Source organism: Thamnophis elegans, chromosome Z (assembly GCF_009769535.1).
Source record: "Thamnophis elegans isolate rThaEle1 chromosome Z, rThaEle1.pri, whole genome shotgun sequence".
Classification (NCBI taxonomy): Eukaryota; Metazoa; Chordata; class Lepidosauria; order Squamata; family Colubridae; genus Thamnophis; species Thamnophis elegans.
Genome location: NC_045558.1, coordinates 94,985,823 through 95,001,164, shown reverse-complemented (window position 1 = coordinate 95,001,164; position 15,342 = coordinate 94,985,823). Strand labels below are relative to the sequence as shown.

At 41.1% G+C, this 15,342-nt stretch overlaps 1 protein-coding gene across 1 annotated transcript in view; it reads left to right on the top strand.

Annotated features, from left to right (window-relative positions):
• The window catches only part of STAC2 (SH3 and cysteine rich domain 2), a 48,777-nt gene that overhangs the window by 16,144 nt on the left and 17,291 nt on the right, over nucleotides 1–15,342 (top strand). The window contains exons 2-6 of the mRNA XM_032234905.1: nucleotides 6,793–7,084; nucleotides 8,796–8,893; nucleotides 12,977–13,070; nucleotides 13,781–13,893; nucleotides 14,208–14,289. Coding sequence (XP_032090796.1) covers nucleotides 6,793–7,084; nucleotides 8,796–8,893; nucleotides 12,977–13,070; nucleotides 13,781–13,893; nucleotides 14,208–14,289 — 679 coding nt within the window. The remainder of the gene's footprint in view (nucleotides 1–6,792; nucleotides 7,085–8,795; nucleotides 8,894–12,976; nucleotides 13,071–13,780; nucleotides 13,894–14,207; nucleotides 14,290–15,342) is intronic.

Sequence of the window (15,342 nt, the reverse complement as noted above, 5' to 3'; positions counted from 1 at the left end):
TAATAGACTGTTATTGCAAATATAAGAGCAATGATGTTTATCAAAAGAGGAAAGGAAAGGAAGAAAAATTGACTACAGGTAGTCCTTGAATTACGAACACGACTAGAACCAGAATTTCCATCACAAAACGATGGTCATTAAGTGAATCACGTTTGTTATGTGAATCCAGCTCCCCCCCCCATTGACTTTCCTTGTTAAAACCCACTGAGATGGTCATGAAGGGCCATCATGTGACCTCAGGCCCTGCAACCATCCTAAATACACACTGGTTGCCAAGCACCCAAATTTTGATCACATGACCACAAGGACACTGCATCACCATACCATCTGGGGGTGTCTAGGTTCACATATGCTCATATACATGCATGAATAATTTTAAGAAGTCGTTCTGCAGTGTGATAGTTAATTAAAAAAAAAAACCTTTAGGCACAAAGTAGGCTCCGTACTTTTCAGTTTTACTATGGTTTTATCAGCTGCTTAGCAGAAATGACTTTATTTTTCAAGGTTATATATAGAATTTGATCCACAGATGGAGATAGTGATATTTTATTTTTTTTGTAATATGCCTCAAGGGAAATAAATGGATGGCTTGGAATTTGTAGTCCATCCGTAGACGGACAAACACTTGAGCCCAATTCAGGCGCCAGGTGGGTCTCAACCATCTTTTTACAAAAACGTCTTGAGCTAAAATAGATCTTGTGCTCCTGAATTGTGTGAAATGAAGCAGCCTCTATTAGCACACTAGATTTGGAAGCCCAGTGGTATTTCTTTCGCTCCAAAGGTCCCATCTCATCAGTAGTTAGTGGAGCTGAAACCTTTTAAGCTCAGTCTGCAGAGACAGCTGGGTTCCTCCCCCCCCCCAACCATACAGCAAAAAAGCCACAGCCAGTGAGGGTTTCTCCACATGCACATTTCCACTCTCTCACCTCTCTCACCTAGAGCTCTCTTCTCTATACTTCATGTTCTTTTGCTATCCCCCCCCCAATTTTCTCTAACAAAGCTGAATTAATTTCACCCCTTAGCCTATTTTAAAAGCCAGGCCTGGTTTATGCAAACTCATGGTAAATGGTAGTTCTATAAGGTTTTCTAGAATATTGTTTCTTCACGGGTGTCCCCAGAATTAGGAAACAGAATATACAGACCAGAATAATGCATTGCCCCAGGCCAATGTTTCTCAACTTTAAGAGGTGTGGACTTCTGACTCTCAGAATTCCTCACCCAGCATGCATTACTGTATTGATGATGCCTGCCCTTGTGATTTCTAAACTATAAGGCTTAGTCTCAGGTGTGAACCCAAATATTGGCAAATTTAAAATAAATAATTATTTGAGTACAAAGGGAAAGCTTTTCAGGAAAGAGGACGACAAGGCAAAATCTGGTACTGGTTGCAGAATCTAACTTACGATTTGTAATATAATAACAAGCAGATATGGTGGAAGCAACTAAGGCTAGAGCAGCTGCTGATCCTACATTCTCCAATGTTATTTTATTTTCTCTCCATTTAACTTTGCTCCAAGCTTTTTCTGCTCCATCTCTGTCAGATAGACTAGCTTTTCCAAGCTGGGATGGGTGATAAAACCGGAGGTTAACAAGTAGGGACCAGCCAACATTCACACTGCAAGCTTCATGGTTGAGTGAAAATTTTAACCCAGCCAGCTGTAGTCAGTGTGCCCAAATAGGCCTAGTTATACTTTGCAGATTTCTAGAAGCAGGTTTGGATCTAGTTACAGTATGGATCAAAAACCGCTAGGAAGTAGGTTAGACTGAGAAGTTTAACAAAAATCAAATTGGGTGCTCAATACTATCCCTGTCAGCCTTGCCTTTGTGAGACTCAGGTACATCCAAAGCACCTAAGAACACCCTGTATGCAACAATAAAAATGTACAAACGCATCAATGTATTTGGAAATAATGGTGGAGCTAGTTCTGCACAATGTAGTATATTGGGGAGCAATTGAGGGCAACATATCCTGTCCCCTAGTTTAAAGTGCAAGTATCAGAAGGTGGGCAGTCATTTGAAAATTGATGCAGAAAATCTGACAAGGATTTTTTGTCAATGACAAAAAATGCAATTAAATAAATAGCCAGTCATTTGCAATATCCTTGTAATAGGCTTGATTTGAATCCAAACTGTGTAGATTTTTCATAGTGTCATAAATGCTCTTTTCTCCTTGAAGTCATTTCTAATAAAAATGATGTGTATGTGTTAATAATGTAACTATACAGTTTTTGCTGCAGCACTGAAGCTGGTCCTTACCTGAAGACCTGAAATCTCCATCATATTTCTTAAGCAAAAATCTCTTCCAAATTTTATTCCCGTTGATCTTATTGTCACTGTTTCTGTTCACAGGGAGAAATGCAAAATGTCCTTTGTCTCCTTTTCCAGTAAAAAACAAAACTCTTCCAGTTACCAGCCAATACAACACCTTTCCTTCCTTGTTTTCAGAACCAAATATTGAGAGGAATTGTATTATACAATAGTCCTTGCACTGAATGACCATACAGACAACTATCAAGTTTATACTGATACAAGAATAATGTGATACATCAGCAAATACTTAAATCGGTGTAAATAGTTTGCCCCACCACCATCTTCCTGTAGTCCTGAGAAACTTGCTTAGAGAATATAGTTCATAGTTTGAAATCTAGGGCAAGTTAAACCCCAAACTTACTCAACAATCCTAGTTATTTTGCCAAAGTTTTACAGCAGATTCCTCTCCCATCTTCTCAATTCTTTTTCCACCACACACATTATTGACCTCAATTCAAATTCAGGTGGACTGTCCATTGCTCCTCCCACCATGATCTGCTTTCTCAACTGTTCTACCACCTTGGGCACTTCTTCGGCTCTTGGTTTCAATCCTTTCTCCCAGTGGCATATGGGTTGATTTATATTAAGAGACACAGTAGGGCCTTGCTGCCTATTCTGCTTTCCTGGAAATGAAGGTACACGCAAGGATAATAAGAAATGAGAGAGATCTATCTACCTACCTACTATCACCACCAACTCCAATAGAAACTGGCAAAAAGGATCAGAAAATTCATAAATGAATGTGTATGTGTGTGTGTGTGTGTGTGTGTGTGTGTGTGTGTGTGTGTGTGTGTCAAATATCACTCACTCATCATGAAATCTTCAGAACTGTAATGCCATAAACTTGAAATTTGGCACATCTGCTCCTCTTGGCTTCTAGATGCTTGCTAAGAAAGGATTTTTTTGAAATCACCATCAGATCATTAGTATTTTTTATACAGTAATTAACACGCTCTGATGCTAAGGAGTTAGATCTTATTCCCCCCTGCCCCACCTGAAAAGAACTCTGTTCCCACTCCCATTCAGTTACCTCAGTTCCAACTGGCAGACGTTTCACTCCTTCACTCAGAAGCGGTCTGGGGCTCCTTACAGTACTCAATGTCAGTACCTCACCAAAATGTCTATGCCTTCCACCTATGGTTCTGCTTCCACACTCAAGGCGGTGGGAGCGATATTCCCTTATGTGTTTCAAGTACCAACCACCACTGAGCCAATAGTTTGTGAACCGAATTTCTCCTGTATAGCCTGATTGCATAGGTTCATCGTGGAGCATGTGTATCCAGCTAGTAAAATATAAAACCACACAATAGTAAATACTAAAATAATCTTAAAGGCAACGCAGATGAAAACATAGCACTCCCGCCACTCCTCCCATACAGTAAAGCATTAAGCTCAGCCCTGGGACTAAACCAAAGCCAGGTTTTAAAAGCTTCCCGGAACCCAAGGGAGAGGGCATTTTTCAGGTGGAAGGGTGGCACTGTGACCGAAAAGGCCAACTTCCTTAATCCTATAACATGTTTATTAGAGTGGACCTGAAGCACAACCAGAAGCAGAAACAATTAGACACTTATCTCAGGAAAACTGGTATATCTCATCATTGTAAAACTAATTCCTTTTTTCTTTTTTCAGGTTGCTAAATTGATCTAGCCAGTTCCTTCCCTCCCTCTCCATTTCCTAGCCATTTCTTTCAGCCTTGCTCTGTTGTCAGCTCAAGCCTTGTTTGTATTGTTGAAAGAAATGTCCTTCTGGGTTCAGCTCCAAGTGGGGAAGAAGACACTGGAGCCATGGAGGCTGCTTGGAAAGATGGTTTATTGTTGGACAGGGCCACATGGCTTGAGCCCTGAACAGAAAAGGTGGTCACATGTTTCAATGTAGGTGAAGAAGAAGAGAAGGGCTGAGGAAGGGGCTTGCTAGGCTTTTTATACCCTGTTTAGTCCCACCTCTCTGTTTCCCGTTCCTATGTAAGAAATGTATTCTGATTGGTTGTCAGACTTCCATGGTGCCATGCAGGGGGCTACTCTCTAGGCTGTTTTGAATCCATAGCTGAGTTCTCAGAAGCCATGTGGAGAGTTGAGTAATATCCCTTCCCCCTACAGCTGCAGTGGAGAAGTCTTTATTATGTAAAGTGGGCTAGCCTGGCCTTCTCAATGGCCTATTGACAAAGTGTGGATGGGCAGGAAGCTAAAGGAAACTATTCTGTCTTTTAAAGCATGTTTGTTTCTTTTCACATCCAGAGAAATATTCTGCCTTTTCAATATTTCCTAGGATATTTCATTTTTCTGGGAGAGGGCTGGATGATAACTTCCCACAGTATCTAGAAGAATCCCTGTATCTGTAGGTCCCCAGCTTTCCACTCTCTGAAGTGACCTTTCCCTCGCACCAGAAAGTCACATTTCATACATTCTTGCACTTTGTCTTCCAAAATGCTCTGAATCTCATCCAATGATCCCAATACCTTATTTTCCCTTTCTTCCTCTTTCCACCCTTATTCCTCTGTTCTGCATCCACCCATCCAATTACAAAGTTATTACTTCCAGCATTTTGCTCTGTCTTCATTCATTTGTTTCACTTTATCGCAACCTCCTGAATCCTAATAATATGTGCTGTTGGCTATATTTATCTTGGGTGTTCAGATGGTATCCTTGAGCACTTCTAATTCTTAGCAGTTTAAATGATTTTGCATTTATTTGTTTAAAAATTGTTTCAAGATTAGTTTCCCCCATAGTATAACTTTAGTCATGGCTTTTCCCTAATTACAGACCCAATACTTTCACATGGTGGTTGGGGATGATGGAAAGATTATGCCGCATTGCTGGTGCTTGTTATGGGTGCCACTAATATCAGTCCTTTTACTGCAGTAACTGGCTGGAATTGTGTAGCAAAGCAAAACTGGCATTATATAAGGAGAGTGGAAAAGGTATTAGTAAACAAATTTCACAGAAAAGTTAATGTGAGCCAGATTATAATAAGCATAGTTGGAACCGAAAAGTAAGAGGCCAAATTGCTAAGTTATTATAAAACAAAGTAGGGTTGGTGTATTCAACTACTAAAATTGTTAGATATACTATAAATTATTCATGAAGCATTCTCATTCTCTTACGTTGGCCATCCTTGGTGCAAGTATAGCTGCTTCAACAGCAAAATGGATTCAGCTCTCACTCGCCAGAAAGAGATAATGAAAAGAACAATGAAATGGGGTTGTGGGCTAGCCAGCTATAAGCTAACTCATTTCCAGACATGCCTAGAGATTGGAGCATCTGTAGTAGTCCCCTAGGCCCACATGTTAGCCAATGGGTTGTTGTTACATTGAGCAGTTTTTCCTCCAAGCCTAGATGCTGTACCTTGAATGCAGTTAGTCATGGCCTCTGCTCTGTATGTCCTATTCTCACAACAGCAGGTCAGTGGAAAATTTTCCTAACAATATGTTAACTAACTTGTTCCACTGTTGACAGCCCCCTTTTCCCCAGTAAAACAGTAAAGAGAGGATGGTTTTTCTAGCACACAAATGGCCTGCAGCCTTAAACAATCTCTTCTTTGCCCTTTTTTCCTCTCTCCCTCCCTACCCCCATAGCAGCCTGTCTTCCAAATCAGATTAAAGTACTTTTTGCTTGCTTTTTAAAATAGAAACCTTTTCTTGACTCCCATGAGCCCTCCTCTAGATTATTTATTTAAGGCTTCTCTGATAAATGTGGAATGAGGCTGAAGCTTTCCTCTTCTGTGAGGTCCTTGATACACTCTGAGCTTGGTTGTTTCCTTGCAGATGTTTCATTACCAGGCTAGGTAACATCATCAGGAATGGGGAGAAGGAGAAATGGGTTAAGTTTTTGTTTTGACTATTCCTCCAAAGCATTCCCTTCAGTTCTTTTTGAGAATTCAGCAGCAATGTTGATTGAAGGGAAAAGCAAAAAATGAAGGTCTGTTTGATGTAGTAGTTAAGGCACCAGCTAGAAAACAGGAGATTGTGGTTCTAGTCCCATGTTAATCACAAAGCCAACTGGGTAATTTCATCCATCATTTTCTCTCAGCCCTAGGAAGAAGCCAAGGACAAACCATTTCCCAAAAACTTGACAAAGAAAACTGTACAGACTAATCCAAGCGATTGTTAGGAGTCAACACTAGAGGCATGGTAGTGCAGTGGTTATAATGTAGTATTGCAGGCTAACTCTGATCACATCCATGAGTTCGATCCTGACTGACTCAAGGTTGACTCAGTCCTCAATCCTTTTGAGGTTGGTAAAGTGAGGACCCAAATTGTTGCGGGGAAATATGCCAATGTTGTAAACCACTCAGAGAGTGCTATAAAGCACTATGGAGCGATATACAAGTGTTATTGCTATTTGAAAGCACAAAATCCATTAATTATATTGAATATTTTATCACTTCCAGTGGATACTGAGCAAAGTTTGTGATGCTAATACAATATCCCCTCCTCCCCATTGACTGCTGTTATTTCTTCCCTTTTTCTTTCCCCTTGTCTGCTAGTTACAAAGGTTCAAACGTTCTCTGTCACTCAAGACCATCCTGCGCAGCAAGAGCGTGGAGAACTTTTTTCTGCGCTCTGGTAATGAGTTCAAGCTGCCCTCCGATGTCCTGCTCAGCCCTCCTGATTCTGTGCCACCCCCTTCTCCACCCCCAGCTCCCTCTGAAGTAGAATCCTCCCCCAGAGTCCTTCACAAGTCCCTGGGGACCCTCAAACCCATGAAGACTCACAGCTTCCAGGAACACATCTTCAAGAAACACAATCCTTGTGAAATTTGCCATCAGCTGATTGTAGGTAAGCAACTGAACGCCTTGTCCCCCACCTTCTTGAGTATGTTTGCCGGTTGTTGCTATGAACATTCAGGAGCTGAATTCTGGTCATTCTTTTTCTGTCCATGTCTGGATTACCCTAAATTCTGAATTACTATGTTTCCCTGAAAATAAGACAGGATCTTATATTCGTTTGATCCCAGAAATAAGCACTTGGCCTTATTTTTGGGGAGGTCTTATTATTTTTGAGGTGCAAGAGGCGGAGAGTGTGGTCACTTCATGGCTGCTGCTGTGTTACAGCCCATAAAGGAGCAAGGAGATGCCCACAGACCTGATAATTCTTTTTCTTTTAAGCAGGCTAGCAACAAGAGATTGGAGGTGGGAGCCATATTTGCTAGCATGTGAGCCATCAGCTCTGGTGCGCATGCGTGCACTGGCCAGCTGATTTTTGGTCTTCCGGAGGGCCGGGGGAAGGGCGTTTTCACCCTTCCCAGGCTTCAGTAAAGCCTCCGGAGCCCGGGGAGGGTACCAAACAGGCCCAATGGGCCAACCAGAAGTTCATTTCTGAACTTTTTTTGCCCTCCCCAGTTTCAGGAAACCCTCCAGAGCCTGGTGGTGAAAAACGAGCCCAACAGGCCAACCGGAAATTCAGCAACAATCCGTTTCCGGATTCCGGAGGGCCTCCGGGGGGAGACAGTTTTCATCCTCTCCAGGCTTCAGGAAAGCTTCTGGAGCCTTGGGGGGGGTGATGTGCACAAGCACGGAGGGGTCACACGGACATGTGCAGGTGGGTGAGGTGCACTGTATTGCAGGTGTGGATACGCGCGCACACAATTTTGGTATGCCAAAAAAGGTTTGCCATCACTGCCTTATAGGCTGTGTAGTTTGCTTTCTTTTGCTGGCCAGTATTGTTTGTTTCGGTTGGAAGTTGTGATGGCTGTTAAGTGAAGCAGCCATATGTTCGTCTCATGTATGACACCCCACATCCCTCTTCTTCCTGATGCAGTCATTAAATGAATCTGTGGGTTGTTGATTGGAGCATAGGATCCCTCAGAGTTGCCAGAGAAGCCCCAACACACCCACTGAGGCACTTCAGGCTTTCCCCATGCCCCTCAAGAGTCCCTATAGGGCTTGGGTCTATTTTTCATTCCACCAGGCCCCATATCCTTCTCCTTGTCCCACATCACCCACAATGCCCATCACACACATCCTTAACCCAAGCTCTGGAGCTCTTTGAAAGGTGTGATGAGTGACGCAGGGTGAGGAGGAGGAAGAGGAGGAGGAGGAGGGTATCGAGCTGGGTGTGGGGAATGCAAAGGGAGGTGGGAGGGCACTACAGCATCCCTGTGTCTAACATAAGAATGAACAATCATAGGGGCAGTGCAGTGATTGTAACTTCAAGACCAGGTTGTAAATAGCTTTGGAGGTAGTGGTGGTGGTAAAGTGACCAGTTGTAAGCGCAAAGGGAAAAGTAACCCTGAAAATAAGGATTTGGGGAGTGGGAAATCATGGTGATTGGATCGTAATAAACCACCCAGCAGATACATTGAATAGGGAGGATGGGAATCTTATCTGCCTCACTTGAGAAAAGTATGTAGCCTGTCCCTTGCTATCAGGCATATATTTCTGATTTTCATTCTCTCTTGTTCTGCCCCTCAATATTGTTCCCACCAACACACATCTATTCTCTTAGCAAAACACCTTCTAGCTCCCTTGTGTCTTGGCTTCACTTTTAGGAAACTCCAAGCAAGGCCTACGATGCAAGACATGCAAAGCGAGTGTGCATCTGTGGTGTTCAGAAGAAGTTTCCCATCAGCAGTGCCTGGGCAAGACAGTAAGTAGCTAAGCAAAGCTGTGCATGGTTAGGATAGAAAGATCCATAGAGGGAGAGGACAGACTCTATTCTACAGTTTACACAGGGTTCATGTAATACAAATAGGCCTCACTTAACATCCAATTATTGAACAACTGTTTGACATTACAATGGTGCTGAATGAAGGAGTTCACGTGCAGCCTAGAGGTTCCAGCCGTTGATTGCAGTGCCCCCTCAGTCATGTGAATTTGGTCCCATTGGGGCCTACCTGCATTTTGTTTTGCCATCCACCAACATCAACACCCCAGCTGTTGCCACACTGCATACCATTGCTGTATTGGGCTGGATTTGTTTCACGCTGCTTTCTTTCAAGCTGCTGTAGCCAGGCCCTCGGTTTGCATGCCAGCCAAATTCTCCACTGATATGCCTGTCAGGGCCTCTTTTCTCAGGCCAGCCAGGCCTTCTTTCACAAAAGGAGACCCCCAACCAGTCTGAGGTCCTATCTGTGCTGGAACAAAAAAAAAGCCTCGGCTAGCAAAATCCATATTTCAGGCACTGGCTTTCTTTCATTGGCCTTGTTTCGGGGCGGGGGGGGGGAGGTTTCTGGCCAGTGCAGATATGGCACTCCTGGTTGGGACTCAAAACAGAAGCAAGAGACGCCCTGATTGCACTACTGTGAAAGCAGGTGTCATAAAAGAAGGCTCCAACTAGTATAGTAGTGGCATTAAAGGCTAAAGGTTCCCCTTGCACATATGTGCTAGTTGTTCCCAACTCTAGGGGGCGGTGCTCAACTCCATTTCAAAACCGAAGAGCCAGCACTGTCTGAAGACGTCTCTGTGGTCATGTGGCCGGCATGGCTAAACAACGAAGGGGCACAGAGCACTGTTACCTTCCTACCAAAGGTGGCCCATATTTTTTCTACTTCCATTTTTACATGCTTCCAAACTGCTAGGTTGGCAGAAGCTGAGTCAAGTAATGGGAGTTCACTCCGTTACGCGGTGCTAGGGATTTGAACCGCTGAACTGCTGACCTTTTTGATCAACAAGCTCAGCGTCTTAGCCACTGAGCCACTGCGTCTTCACAGTGGTTGGCATGCAGTGTAGCAATACAAAAGGCTGGGCAGTGTGTGCAGCAGATAAGCGGGCAGGCAAAGGGGCAGAGAGGGGGGAGATAGGCGGGTAGGGGAAGTTGAAGCGGAGATGGTCCCTACCTTTTTCCATGAATGGCCCTTGCAAACAATCGTGTGGGATTCGTGCAGTCGCATTGCTGGAATTGCCATTGCTAAGCAGTTATGTGATATTTCACTTGATGACTACATCACTTAACGATGGAATTGCTGTTCCCAATTAGGGCCATTAAGTGAAAATTAATTGGGTGACTTTGGGCCAGTCACTGTCAGCCCAACCCACCTCACAGGATTGCTGCTGTGGGGAAAATAGAAGGAGGAAGGTGTGTTGGATATGCTCACTGTCTTGAGTTATTTGACTAAAAATAATAAAGGCAAGCTATAAATGAATGAATGAATGAATGAATGAATGAATGAATGAATGAATGAATGAATGAATGACCAGTGCCGTAGACTAGTATACACATTCTGCAAGAGAAGGGTTGGCAGTGATATGAAGAAAAAAGAAACAGGAGGGTAGATTCTGCCTACAAAGTGTGCATTTTGGATGAAATCCTATATTAAAAGGACTAAGACTAGGATTGTTTAACACTGACTTATTCTTGCAAACAAATCATTTTTGTGTTGTTTTAAAAAGCCCTGTTGTTGTGAAATGTCTAAAAGGATCTCTCATAACTGTGTGAATGGTCATTCGAATGACAAATATTCAGTTTAAGTAAGTGTAAAGTGATGTACCTTAAGGCAACACAGAACCCTCTCCAAATTTCAGATATTGATTGATATGAATTGCTTATCAGGCAAAAGGTATTCAGGTTTTTCTGAATAGATATCTGTCATAGCAGCTTTGCAAAAGGCATATTCTATGATAGGAGTGAGAATATAGGGAATTGAAAATAAAACAGCCAGCATTATAATGTCTAGAATATCTATATCTGGTATATTCTATACAATTAGGACCTTGAAGAAGTGCAGGGCAAGGCAGATCAAGATAATCAGTTGTCTTTAACATTTTCCATACAAAGAAAGGCTGTAAAATCTAAGACACTTAGCTTAGAAAAAAATGACTCATAAGGATATTACTGAGCTTATATAAAATTAAGCATGACATGGAGAAAATAGACAATATATTTTCCCTTTCTCAAAACACTAAGAGAAAAGGTCATCCAATAAAGCAATCTTGAGGAAATTTAAAATAGGCAAATGAAAACATGTTTTCATATAGTACATAATATGTGTTATTCATTACTTCATGGCATGGTGATGGCTACTAATATGAATGGCTTTAAAGCAAGGTTATCTTCAGATTTAATGTTGCCTCTGGCTTGGGGACAATATGTCTCCAAACAGGTTATGGGAACAAGGGCAAGGGAGGATATGTCTCCTTCTGCCACTTAAAAGTACTCAGAGACACCTGGATGACCATTGTGAAAAACTATTTATTTATTTATTTATTTTTCACATTTCTGAACTACTGGTACCCAACTTCCTCAGAGAAGTACTCTTAGCAATATACAATAAAACATCAAAATATAAAAGCAGTATATACTGTAAAATTAGTTGACAAACGGCAAAGGAAGATTTCTCCAAATGCTGAATTAAGTTAAATTTTGGGCAACTCAAGAAAATTCCTATTATGTAAGATCTAGTTACCATATATAACTAGGGTTGATTTTAAAAACTGCCCCAAAATATTGTACAAAAAATAAATCAATGAACATAAAGTAGACATAAAGCAACATGCCAAAAATATATTTCACGCAACCCTTATTTTTCTCTATATTTACTGCTAGTTACAGCTGTTCAGAAGTACTATTTTATAAATTATGCAAGAAAAACAGCCCACTCATGTTTAAAAAAATATGTTCCTCAAAATAAAGTCTCTTGAAATCAATTATCTCAATTCTTTGTTACTCGATATGTCTTTCTGATTAAAAAATCACTTGATTTGTCTTACACCTTCTTCAAATTGAAAGTAAATTAACATTTTATTCCTAGACACTTGTAATTTTTTTTTTTGCTCAAGGGCATTCTAAAAAGCACTTGACCACTAATAAACATTTTAAGGTATTTATCAATCCACCTCCTCTGTCTCTGTTTTTTTGTATTAACAAATTGTAGCTTATGAAATCATGGTTAAATGAATTGTGTTTCACTGCAGGCAAATAATTGCTTGTACTGCAGTCCTTCCTCCGTGTGAACAGTAAACTAAGAAAAGGAGAGGTGATATGTATTCTTGAGAATATGGTTAAGAAAGGAAAAATGGAAATCAGCTTTACAATATAATTTGTTCTAATTTGAGAACATTATTGACATGTTAAACTTGCATTATATATTTTGTTGTGCAAAAGGCAAAATGAATAAACTGCAGTATTATAATACACATATCCTGTATTATAGTTAACTTCATTTGATTTTCTCAATGTTTTATCAATGTGAATTACATGTGTTTTCTATGGCTTACCAATTGACATTATGATACCGAAAGTGTTGTACTGCTTAGAGCCAGTTTCTGTAAGCTAGTTTCGCTTCTCTGTACATTTCAGATTTCACAACTTTTGTTTTATTAGATTATATTTTCATGTTTCCTCCAGGGATCACAGAACAGTAGATGTGGGTTCCCAACAGCTCTGTAAGATCAATGTTCGTAAATGAGTGAAGAATTTTCTTGGTTTAAGACCAGACTCAGTCTGCTATACCAGATTTCTAGAAGCAAAGAGTGAATCTAAGGATCACCATTTTTAGAAGCCAAAGTGCAGAGTTCTAGACTATTTCCTCTCCTGTTTTACTTAGCTTAAAAATTCTCTGAACGTTAAGTATATAAAGAGGAAATAAAGTATAAACTAGTTCTTTGTAACATTTCAAGAGTGAAGCAAACATGGTCCCCATATTAATTCACCCTCTCAGCAGTATGGCAGAGGGTCAAGCACATAGTACTCTATAGCAGCAAGTGAAATATTCTTCTGTACTTCATTCCTCAGCAGGCAACCTCTTTCCGCCGTAATCTTAGTTCTCCTCTGCTGCTACATGAACCACAGCCCCAACCAGTCCCAGCCAAGGAATCTCCTCCTGCAGGTAATAACGTGGCCATTTCTAAAGTCTGAAAAGTAAAATTTCTGACAGAAACTCAATCATGGGAAATTGATGTTGAGGTGCTCCCAGGCTGCTGACTCCTAGAACTGCCAGCAAGGGCTTTCCAAGGGAAGGGTTCAAGATGGCAGACATGCATGTGCAGTGCATGTAAAAAAAGGGGCGGGGTTTCATAGTTCTCATCTTCTGATACTCAGCCTCCAAATTGCCTCTGCTGCTTCCTCAATGGATATTTAGGGGTGAGAAAGAAGACAGAAGAAGCAGCGAGAAAATGCAGGAGAGCTATACATTGAAGATTATTATGATGCTGGGATCATCAAGTAAAACACCATGATTGAGGCAGAACAATTGCATGGAAGGTTGGGGTGGGGGGAGGTTCATTTTGGAATTCAAAAGCCTCCCAGATCCAATTTAGCAAATGGATTCTCTATCAGGGAGCCAAGTAGAAGAATTTGACTGGTCATTGCAACTCAGATCTGTCCTTCCAGATTGTAACTAGAAAGTATGGTGGGTTAATCTGGCTGATGAGAACAGATTTCGCTCACTGCACAAGGAATTTTACAAATCATCCAGGACAGCATATGCTTCGCAAAGTACAGAATAATAGGATAAAGTGACCCTGCTTATGACAGCTTCCTTTGCTTCTCCTTTGTGCATGACAATCCAATTCTAAAATGTATCTGGTTTACCAGCAGGCCCCAGTGGAAAGGTAGATCCCGTTTATGAGACTTTGCGCTACGGCACTTCACTGGCCTACATGAATCGCTCCAGCTTCAGCAGCACCTCAGAGTCCCCCACCAAGAGTCTGGTATAGTCCCTAAATTCAAAGATTTCATTTTGGTAACATTAACAGGTCCCTGATGAATACATTGGGGTTGAGGGAAGCCCATTTGTGAAATCTAGAGAAGATAGTGCAGAATATTTTATTGGAAATGAATATATGTGAAAAAGGATAGGAAGAAAGATGGAAACTATGAGTAAGTCAAAAAAGCAATACACGTTTCTTTCATTGGTACTCATTCTATAAAGAGTCAAGATTAATTTGAGGGTATGTATAGTCAAAGCAGGTAGCAACATTCAGCCAACCTTGGCTGATCTCAGAAAGGCATTTATTTCTTCCAGAATGAGAAGGAAGAACTAGTTCAGAACACAGAAGGCTCAACAGCCAGTGGACCAACAGCAGAGGAAAATATGACTGATAATGGTGAGTAAAATTCCCATTCCCACCTACAATGTAACATATGTAAAATAACCTATTTTGTTAACCTTGTCCAAAATTTACCTTCACCCCATCACATATATGTATATATGTGTAAATACATGAAAGGAGGGATACCTCAGCCTGTCAATGCAATCACACATCTCTCCGGCTCCCTCTCTTTCTCTCTCTGTCTCTCTTTCTCTGTCTCTCTTTCATTTCTCCCCCTCCTTCCCTCTCCCATTCTGCAAAGTGCACAGAATTAGGTGAAAAAGAATTCTGGAACAAAAGCTCAGCTTTGACTTTGGTTTTCCTCTTTGTTTGTTTTCCTTTCCCTTCCTATGTGTCATTTTTACACAGAATTATTGTGTAATTCAGAATTTCCATGGGAGCATGTATCCCCTTCTTTTGGTTTGTTCTGGGGTGGAAATAAAATTCATCCCAGAAGTCACTGGAGATATCCAAGTAGCTCTACTAAAGACAAGAAACTTTGCTCTTTCTAATTCTGTCTTATTTCACGTATTGTATATTTTGTTTTGAATGATTGCATCTTTGCTTACTGTTTGGTAAGTTGATACAGTCAATCTCAAAAAAGGAGACATTCTCTTCCAAAAATTGTTCTAATGCAAATTAAAAATTATAAGTCATAAATTATACTATGGAAGGCAAGACTGGCTCAGAGATTAAGGCTTATGACTTTGAACACCTTCAGTTCTTAGTGTTTTGCTAAAGATGAGGCTGAGGCTATTTTGGAATCCCCCCCCCCCCAAAAAAAAAACTCCCTATACAAACACTCCTCTAATTGCAGCAAAGACCATTTACCAGCAAATAAAAAAGGGGTCGCAAAAATCCAGTTTTGTTACCCCCTAGTCTGTGCAACCTGAAGAATATCATTTTGCCCTGATTTTTTGTCAGTGACTGCTTCTCTGACTTCTGGTTATTGTTTCTTAGTGAATTTTCAGAATCTTTTGTCAACTCTGATGTTGGATTGCATCCTTCTCTGGGAAAAAGAAAAGAAAGAGTACATATTTTGTTGCATACTGGAGTGATGAGCCTTCA